We start from the raw sequence: 10,544 nt of genomic DNA, 5'->3' as shown, positions 1-10,544 counted from the left end.
GGAAGGAAGTTAATCCTGCCGCCATTTTCATTTCCGCTTTGCAATTTATTCAACCCTCCGATTGGAGCAGGTTTTTATTACTTGTCTTTATCTTATTTATTTTCCCGCACTCGTTTTAAATTATTTATTTCCTGCACTCGCTTTACTTTATTTACTTTCCGCACTCGCTTTACTTTATTTATTTTCCGCACTCGCTTTAAATTATTTATTTCCTGCACTCGCACTACTTTTATTTACTTCTCGCACTCGCACTACTTTTATTTACTTTCCGCACTCGCACTATTTTTATTTATTTTAATGCACTTTTACTTTACCATGTCTAACTAAGTTTATAAGGTTAGAATGTAAGGATCGTAATTGAACCAGTAATCCGTACAACTGTTCGTAGAAACACTTAAGGGCTATTTTAACTTTCAACTTAAGTTTTCCCGCACTTCAATTCCGTTGGGTAAGATCGAAAGCCGTCCAACGTCTTTTTAAACTTAATTGTTTTTAACTATTTCAAAAACAGCGAAAGCGCTTTGTTTAGTTCATTAGAAGATTTTAACATTAAGAAGAAAAGAGATTTTAAAACTATTTTCGGACGCGTTTATAAGTTTAGAGTCTGGTTCGTGAGAACCTCTTTTGGTTAAGAAATCCAGGTTATAATACTTTTCAACTTAGTCAAGATACTATATTTCTTAAAAATAGGTTTACTACTCTAACGCAATGCGTGCCTTTTTATAAGTGACAATAAGAGGGTTTGATTAGGGAGTACAACTCGGTTCTGAATACGCAAAAGCGACAATTCCTGTTAAATTAGTTCTTTTCAAAGTAGGAAACACTGCCCATAAGTAGCTCTACTAGCAAGTACTTGGATTATTAATTGATTACGTGAATTGCATTCGACCCTGTCTTTATTAATTAAATTTATTTCAATATTTTACTTTTCATTGCACACTCTAAAAAACACCTATTTTGATTGCCTTTGATAAACACCATAACAATAGATAACGATAGATTGACACTTGGTCTCTGTGGATTCGACAATCTTTTATATTACTCTAACGCGTTCGTATACTTGCGAAAAGCACCGCATCAAGTTTTTGGCGCCGTTGCCGGGGACCAATTTCATCAAATTTCATTTTCCTGTTGTTATATCGTTTAGACTTAGGTTATTTCCCGCCGGTCAATGCGAAGAACTCGCAGCACTGGAAGTTTAAGCTAAGTATACCCTCTGGCGGAACCTGAACGTTACGCTCGCGCACGTTTATTCTTTCATAGAATTAAGAGAGTTATGGCCAAAGATCAAAACCAAAGACCTCTTAAGGATTTCGCTCAACCATCTAATGAAGAACCTAGTTCTAGTATAGTAAACCCAACCATACAACCTAATAATTTTGAACTTAAACCATCCCTGTTGCAACTAGTGCAACAGAGACAATTCGTGGGTCTCGCTACTAAGAACCCAAACCAACAGTTAAAAATATTTATTCAATTAGCAGACACTTATAAAACCAATGGAGCTTCTCCTGAGGCAATACGTTTAAGATTATTTCCTTTTTCCCTCAGAGATAAAGCCCTATCATGGTTAGATTCCCTTCCACCCAATTCCATTACGACTTGGGACAACCTTAGAAGAGTTTTTCTTGCTAGATATTTTCCCCCGAGTAAAACGGCCGTTCTTCGAAACCATATAACTAGATTTACCCAAAACCAAGGAGAATCACTGTTCGAAGCTTGGGAGAGATATAAAGAGTTGTTACGAGCATGCCCACATCATGGCTTAGAAAATTGGTTAATCATCCAAACCTTCTATAATGGACTTCATTACAACACAAAGATGACCATCGACGCTGCCGCAGGTGGTGCTCTGATGAACAAACCTTATCCTGAAGCTAGTGCCCTCATCGAAGATATGGCTCAAAACCATCAATCATGGGGAGTCGAACGAGCGACAGTTGAGAAGAAGGAAGCCCAAGGAGGAGTGCATGAACTAAGCTCTATAGACATGATGCAAGCTAAAATGGACGCATTAGCCCTCAAAGTCGAGCATATGTGCATAAACCCGAATACTGTAGCCGCAGTTTCGTCGGATTGTGAGATATGTGGAACCAAAGGACACCAATCCGCAGAATGCAGTCTATTAAATGAAACCCACTCTGACAAGTGAACTACACCCAAGGGAACTACACCCAAGGGAACCCATATTCGAATACCTATAACCCTGGATGGAGGAATCACCCGAACTTCTCCTATAAAAACAATAACCCTATTCAAAATAATGCACCTCCGAGACCTAGTTATCAAGCCCCTAGACCAAATCAACCTATGTGTAGCGGGGTATTCGTTACCATTAGAGATATTGACTAAATCCAAGGTAAATCATACAAGTCGAGTCGCCACCGCACTTCTATTTATCCAAAGGAATGGTTAGAAAGCGAACAAAAACCTAAAAGTTTTATCGAATTAAAAACTAGTAAAAATGTCAGAGATCTGGGTAAGGGGGTTGGTTATGCAATGGGAAGGTGTTAGGCACCCAAAGCATCCTAGGTACTCATAGGGAGCCCTTTTCACATTTGTTGCAAAGGTTGTTGTTTTTTTTTTTTGTGAAAATTTATTTGTGCAAACATGATTGAAGGGATGAGAAAAGAATATACAAATTTATTTACATTTTGTGTTTGAATGGATAAACCCATTGCCTACGTACCATAAAAAAAGATTAGGATCAAAACCTCGTAGTTCGGGGTAAAAAAATTCAAAAAAAAGTTGGTGAATTGATTGGTCCAAAAACCTTAAGGTCTTTTGTTATCAAAGGGAGAAAACTCAACCTAAAACCACAAATCCACCATGTGAGGATAGCTTCAACATGCTAGTGAGGGGTTAACCCTATAATAAGCATGGAAGACTCATTGTCCATCACTAAGGATAAAGGTGAGTATTATATCTACTTCAAGGATAACTCAAACCTAATAGCTAATGGTTATAAAAAAAGGGTTTGATTAAGAAGGTGGCCATTGAAACCACAAAAAGTATTTGAATGGGTTATATTTACCAATTAAAAGTATTTACAAAAATATGGTTAAAGTGTATTAAAAGGTTCAATTCAGAATAAGTGTTATGAAAAATAAGTTTTGAAAATCAAAAGCATAAGGCTTAGGTTTCTAATGTTGAAAACAAAAGTTATTGTTTGCACAAAAAGTTTTGGCTTGGGTTAGAATAAAAAAAACAAGGGTTAAATACACTTTTCCCCCCTGTAATGTTAGCGAGTTTAGGATTACCCCCCTGTAAAAATATTTTTTGTAAACCCCCCCTTATGTTATGTAGATTCCTTCATAGAACCCCCTAATATCCAGGTGGCATGGAATCTAATAAGAGGTCCTACACCTGGCATATTTTTAATTTTGTTAAAGTGATTATGTGTCATTTTACACTTTTTAATTTCAAATACCCCCTTAGAAAATTAGGGTTCTGAACATAGCAGGGAAGACGAAGACGAAATTTCCAGGGGAAGACGAAGACGAAGAAGAAGAATGCAGGGAACGAAGCAAACGAGAAAGACGACCGCAGTGAAGACGAAGATGAAGACAACCTCAGCGAATACGAAGAAGCGATCCAGCTCAGTGAAGACGAGCTCAGTGAAGTGTCCAAAGTCCGAGGTTAGTAAAAATTTGAAGTTCATCAATGTCGTAGGGTAAAATTTTGAAATCAACAATCTTTGACATGTGGGTATAATATATTGACAGGATTCACAACACTTTAGTGTTACACTCCACCATGGGGGTGAATTTTACAGGGTTTTTGAAGAAGAAATTATATACAGAGGGGGTACGGATACGACAGTTAATGGGATACATGTTTCAAATTGGAACATGGATAACATTGAGAAGTTGTTGAGTAGGTTAGGGTATAAGGCTGATTGTGTTAGGGTATGGACAAAAGTTTTAGAAATTCAAGATGGTTTTTTTCTGATTAGGAAAGATGATGATGCTGTTGATGATTTTGCTCTATACTTTAGTGCAATGAATGTGAAAGGAGATTTGTATGTTGAACATAGTACTGGGAACATGGACCCTGCTGATAGGGAACCTAAATGTGTGAATGATGATGACCACCCCCCTGATAATGGAATTGATGGGTTAGATGAGGAGAAGGTAGAGGGGTTAGATGACAGTGAAGATGAAAGAGCTACTGCTTACTTTGATGGTTTTGAAGGAATAGATGTTACTAAGCCTATTAGGTGGGAGCCCAATAACAGTATGGAGGAGCCCAATAAGAGTATGGATTCAGATGATGTATACTATAGTGACGAGTTGAATAGTTCTGACCCAGATGATTCTTGTGATGAAGAAAGGCCCAAGTATGCTAGGTTTAGGAAAGAGCATCTAAACAAAGACTTTATATTCAAGTGGGGTATGGAATTCAACACACTTGATGACTTTAGGGCAGCTATCCGTGAGTGGTCAGTGCTTAATGGGAGGGAAATTTCTTTTGTGAAAAATGAGGGAGATAGGGTAAGGGTGGTGTGTAAGCATAAATGTGGGTTTTTAGTCTTATGCTCTAAGGTGGGCCACAAGGAGACTTTTGCTATAAAAACACTTGTACATAAGCACACATGTGCTAGGGTTTTGAACAACAAGTCTGCTAGCTCAAAGTGGGTGGCCAAGCATGTGGTAAAGAGGATGCAAACTTCTGATACAGTCAGGATAAGAGACATCATCCAAGATATGAGGCAAACATATTATGTGGGTATTACTGTTGCAAAAGCATGGAGGGCTAAGCTAATTGCCAAGAAGATAATTGAAGGTGATGCTGACAATCAGTATGCTTCCATATGGAGGTATGCAGAAGAACTAAGAAGGGTAAACCATGGCAACACTGTGAAGATAAATGTAGAAAGACCTAGTCCATCCATACAACCAAGGTTTGGGTCATTTTATTTCTGTTTTGATGGCTGTAAGAAAGGCTTTATTCATGGATGCAGACCATTTGTGGGGGTTGATGGATGTCACTTAAAGACCAAGTATGGTGGACAGTTACTTATTGCTGTAGGCAGGGATGCTAATGATCAATACTTCCCTTTGGCATTTGGTGTGGTTGAAAATGAAACAAAGGAGAGTTGGAGATGGTTTATACAACTACTAATGGAGGACATTGGTCAGGATAGAAGATATGTATTTATCTCTGATCAACAGAAGGTATGTATTTAACTCTATCTTTCTGTTGCAAATTATTCTATTCTCTAAATGTTGAAAAAATTTCTATTTTGTATCAGGGACTTGTGGCTGTATTTGAAGAATTGTCTGATACTATTGAGCATAGATTATGTCTTAGGCACTTGTATGCTAATTTCAAGAAAAGGTTTGGTGGAGGAGCCCTTATTAGAGATTTAATGATGGGAGCTGCTAAAGCCACATACTATCAGGCATGGGTCCAAAAGATGAATGAATTGAAGAATGCAGATCCCAATGCTTGGACTTGGTTGATGGCTGTTCCTACCAAAAGCTGGTGTAAGCATGCCTTTTCTTTTTACCCTAAATGTGATACATTGATGAATAATATCTCAGAGTCTTTTAATGTTACCATTCTAGCTGCTAGGGACAAACCTATACTCACAATCTGTGAGTGGATAAGAAAATATCTGATGAATAGGTTATCCACCTCTGCAAGTAAACTAGAAAATTGGCCACATAAGGTGATGCCAATACCTAGGAGAAGGTTAGATAATGAGGTGTTCAGGAGTGGTCATTGGTTGCCAACATGGTCAATTGCTGAGACTTTTCAGGTTACACATAGTTACAACACACATGAATTTATTGTTGACATTGCTAAAAGGTCATGTAGTTGTAATTTTTGGGAATTAGTAGGAATTCCATGTAGGCATGCTGTAGCTGCTCTGAGTTATAGAAAGCAAAACCCTGATGAATTTGTTGATGCTTGTTACACAAGAGAAAAGTTTGCACTATGTTATGGATTTTCAGTAAGTCCAATCAATGGTCAAGATATGTGGCCAGAAGTTGAGATGGAACCACCTCTACCACCTGCATATAAAAATGGTCCTGGTAGACCTAAGAAGATTAGGATAAGAGAAAGTGGAGAGGATGGTGCAAGGAAGAGAAGATCTGGTGTTGCATATAAGTGCACCAAATGTGATAATTTTGGTCACAATGCTATGACTTGTAAGGCTACCACTCAGGATCCCAATGCACTTAAAAGAAAGGTAATTCATTGTGATATACATTTTGTCTTACATTCTACATTCTGTCTTACATTCTTCATTGTGATATGCATTGTGATGACAACCATACATTGTGTCTTACATTGTAGAGAAAACCTAAAAAAGGACATGTGCCAACTGCAACTGATATGCCAACTGCAAATGATATGCCAACTGCATCTGATATGCCTGCCCCAACTGCAACTGATATGACTGTTCCAACAAATGTGCCTGTTCCAACTGCAACTGATATGCCTGCCCCAACTGCAACTGATATGACTGTTCCAACAAATGTGCCTGTTCCAACTGCATCTGATATGCCTGCCCCAACTGCAACTGATATGACTGTTCCAACAAATGTGCCTGTTCCAACTGATCCACAGCCTCCAACTGATATGCCTGTTCCAACTATTATGAGTCAAACAGGATCTAGTGTGGCTGCCTCAATCACAAAACAATCCAGAAAAAGGGTTGAAAAAAAACCTATCATCAAAAGAAGGCAAAGTGAGAGGATCAAGTTGAGTTGGTTTAAAAGACCCATAACAGGTGAAGGAATATCTAGTGACAAACCAATTACCCTACCAGAAAATGAAGACATACCCACTTCAAAATGAGGGACTGATTATTATGTTTCTGCTATGTATTTTGTAATCCTTTTGGAAAACTCTTTTGTAATGCCAACTGATCTTTGAAGACATGTATTTTGTAATCCTTTTGTAACAAACATATGCACTTACTGTGATGATCAATTCTAATGTATCAGTTTAACATTATTGGTGTGTATTGTCTATAAAACACAATGGCTAGTCTGTCACATTTTTTTCTTGTTTTTCATAAACCATGAATTCTGCAGAGAGCCATGGCTAGTCTGTGCACTAATCTTACAACAAAACCATGAATTCTGCAGGACCTAAAGAAAAAGCCAAAGTATTTAATTACATTCACCTTGAATTCTGCACTGAAAAAGTTTAAGAGATAGACTACATTAATATATTTCAATTTATTTATATGTTTACTATGTCATATTTTCTTTAGAATTACTGACTATAAAATTGTTCTGTAGTTTTCTGATGATTTTGCAATTTTGCTCTTTCATTATGATATAACTTTTTTCTGTCATTATTGGTAGATTGAATGCTGAAAGTTTAATCAAATAATGATGCTGCACTGACAGTTTAAGATTGATGAACAGATTACATTTCATTGATGAACACATTACAAGTTCAACATTACATTGCTGAAAAACACTAATGACATAACAATTACATGACAGACTCATTAGACTAACTTAACCATTGCTGCTATCAACATCCATGATAGACCAATTACAAACATTAACCATAAATTTTTCCTCTTTTCCATTGCAATCTTTTTCTTCAGTTTTTCTAACTTGTTAAGCTTTCCGACTCTGCAATCTATCTCCTCAACAATCTCTTTAGCAAATTCAATCAAATAAGCCTTGTTGACTTCACATTGGCGGCATCCGGACGGATTGGTTTCTTTCACTGCAAACTCACTGACCAAATCATCCCACAAAAATAAACCGCACCCATTCTGCAATTTGAGACAAACACCACCAACAATTAATTTCGAAATCAAACTCAAAATAATAAAATGCTTCAAAATTGCTCACCATATTATTCCTGCATTTCCAAAATTTGCGACCGGGGTTTTCAATTGACTTGGAGACCAACAACTTCATGGTTTCATTGCATCCACATCTTGGTAAGCCGTTTCCAACTTCACTCGTGGAAGATGCCTTGCTGCCACCCATAACCCAGATGAAGGGGACACGGACGAAGATGAAGAGAGGGATGGATTTGGGGTAGGGATGGATTTCACGAAGAGAGAGAGGGATGGATTTGGGATAGGGATGGATTTCACGAAGAGAGAGAGGGATGGATTTGGAACCCTAATTTCTAGTTTATGCCATGCTGGAGACCTAATGAAGATTCACATGTGAAAATAAAAAAATTAAAAAGCCACGTCTGAAATAAAAAACCAAGATTCCATGCCACCTGGATATTAGGGGGTTCTATGAAGGAATCTACATAACATAAGGGGGGTATTGAAAAAATAACTTTACCAGGGGGGTAATCCTAAACTCGCTAACATTACAGGGGGGTAAAGTGTATTTAACCCAAAAAACAAAAAGGGTTAAATTCCTAAACATACAAGAGATAAGAGAAAAGAAAATAAAACCACATTAGGAGTTCCCCTCTTGAGATCATATTGATGATCCAAGTAGCTCTCATCCTTTGGAATAAGCAGTCACAAACAAATATCTCAAGCCATTAAGCACAGGTAATCGGAATAAACCTCTAGGTGGTATCCCACAAATAAAGTAGAACACCAAGCCATCTCTGCAAGAGTCATGTGAGTCCTCACAAAAAAAACTCAACAAACAGGTTAGAGAAACAAGATAGGGTAATCAAGAGTTGCCCCCAAATAAAAATGTAACCACATGAATCATGCCATTAAAATTCACAAAAAAAAGCTCACAAAAAGCAACCAAGGGTAGGAGGCCTAAACCTCCTGTAAAACACATGCATCAAAAGGGTATCAAATTCACCCATAATACCTCATATATTCAGAAAATTCAAATTGAAGACATAAAGATGATGGATATAGGGCAAACCTGATTGGAGAGATCGAATGAAATTGAATTGCACCGTTGGGTTTGCAGAGCAATCTGAGGGTTTATATGAGAGGGAATTGGTGCTTTGACGATGAGTTCCCTTCAGCCTCTGGAGGTTGCTCTGAACTCTGTTAGCTCTTCTCTCACTTTCTTTTTCCTGCCAGAGTAATAGGAATAACATTTTTTTTCACTGAAACTCTTAATTTATAACCTGGTTTTTGTGGACCTGTGGGCTCAAATGAGAGAGACCCAAGTCCAAAAATTTTTTTTGTTATATTTTATTTATTTATTCGTTTTTCTTTTTCTTTTTTTTTTTAGTAAACAAAAGTAAGAGAAACAATGATGTATAATTCAAGCATGCTTGGTGATCTCAAACCAATCACAAGGAGTCCCACCCAAAGGCAAAGGGAACCAAGATGCTCATGATCCTTGAGGTTATGCAAACACAATGTTATGATGCCATGAGGGATCTTAGGGTCAAAATTGAGGTCTTACAGATGCCCCTATTTAAGGTCATTCTAGCCGGAGAAGTGAAGGTTAAAATCTTCGTCTCGATGAGGTAGAATGAGCTTAAATAATAACAAAGAGACAAATTTTGGTCCCTAAGAGACCTCATGATGCAGATGTATGTATGCAAATAGTACGAACTCTGTGGGGATATGTGTCCACAAAGAAGAAAAGACATCCGGAGAAACTGACAATCCATATGAGAAATACACTCAATGGGACAGAGACTCTGGGGACTCTTATGGGGATAGAAGAGGTAATAAAATGCGTGAGCAGGTCACGACTCAACGCTTGGGGAACAGAATTCCAAAGGGAAAATATCCAATGGAAACACCCGAGCTGACTCAAAGGTGCATGTATTGGGGAATATGCCAATACAGCAAAAACTATCCACAACGGATACTTCGGATAAAAATCTGGATGAAAACAATCCACTAAGGGACTTCGCTGGGGATGCCTAAAAGGACACTCCTGGGGAAGCAACGGGACGAGGTATTATCGGTTACTGGGTAATAAGCTCAAGGAGACATGTGATCTGATCGCCGGTATGAGGGTGAGATACAACATGCTCGGGAAGAATGAATATCTAAGACCGGTATAAGGGTGAGAGATATCAATCAACCAAATCATCTGAGGAAGACCTAAAAAGGTATATCTCAACTCAGGAAAATCTGACTCCACAAAGGACAAAAAGTCATAATAGGGAGCAGAGAGGAGGGAACACCAGGGATACCGGTTACTGGGCATATAATAGGTGACCAACTAAGGCGTGAATTGGGGAATATTCTCAAAACACTCATCATCCAAAAGAGGGCAAAAAGCAAACTCGATGATAGGATGGATATTTAACTCCGTAAAGGGGGTACGAATCTTACTCGACTGGGGAAGAACAAAAGCTTCAACCAAAGAGTGCATGAGATATACTATCTATTACCGTCAGAACGTAGATAATATACTCGCATGGAAGATTATCCACAACCGGTTACTGAGTTAATAAAGGATAAATCGACCGAAAAGAAAAGGCATCGGGATACCGAAACTAGGTATATAATGATGACCAATCAAGGCATGAATTGGGGAATATTCCCAAAACACTCATCATCCAAAAAGAGGGCAAAAAGCAAACTCGATTATGGGATGGACATTCGACTCCGAAAAGGGGGTACGAATCTTACTCGATTGGGGAAGAACAAAAGCTTCAAC

General features: G+C 38.1%; 1 protein-coding gene and 1 non-coding gene across 2 annotated transcripts; both read right to left on the bottom strand.

Annotated features, from left to right (window-relative positions):
- Positions 1–1,660: 1,660 nt before the first annotated feature.
- LOC127077080 (small nucleolar RNA R71) lies at positions 1,661–1,767 on the bottom strand. The gene has a single exon (XR_007787064.1). It is a non-coding gene; the product is annotated as a small nucleolar RNA R71 (small nucleolar RNA).
- A 5,707-nt stretch (positions 1,768–7,474) lies between these two features.
- On the bottom strand, positions 7,475–8,196 carry LOC127136470 (uncharacterized). The gene is made up of 2 exons (XM_051063019.1): positions 7,830–8,196; positions 7,475–7,750 (listed from the first exon to the last, which is right to left on the bottom strand). The coding sequence occupies exons 1-2, from the start codon at positions 7,968–7,970 to the stop codon at positions 7,475–7,477; spliced, it is 417 nt and encodes a 138-aa protein (XP_050918976.1). The 5' UTR covers positions 7,971–8,196.
- Positions 8,197–10,544: the final 2,348 nt, after the last annotated feature.

The sequence above is a fragment of the Lathyrus oleraceus genome, chromosome 4 (assembly GCF_024323335.1).
Source record: "Lathyrus oleraceus cultivar Zhongwan6 chromosome 4, CAAS_Psat_ZW6_1.0, whole genome shotgun sequence".
In the NCBI taxonomy this organism is placed as follows: domain Eukaryota; kingdom Viridiplantae; phylum Streptophyta; class Magnoliopsida; order Fabales; family Fabaceae; genus Lathyrus; species Lathyrus oleraceus.
Note: the sequence above shows the minus strand (reverse complement) of the source record. Positions and strands in the feature narration are given on the sequence as shown.

What these genes read in the sequence shown, in the direction of transcription:
- LOC127136470 (XM_051063019.1), bottom strand. Translation starts at nt 7,970, where the DNA reads ATGGGTGGCAGCAAGGCATCTTCCACGAGTGAAGTTGGAAACGGCTTA. An exon ending in GGAAATGCAGGAATAATATG is followed by an intron (nt 7,751 to 7,829) that starts GTGAGCAATTTT and finishes CTCAAATTGCAG; the next exon opens with AATGGGTGCGGTTTATTTTT.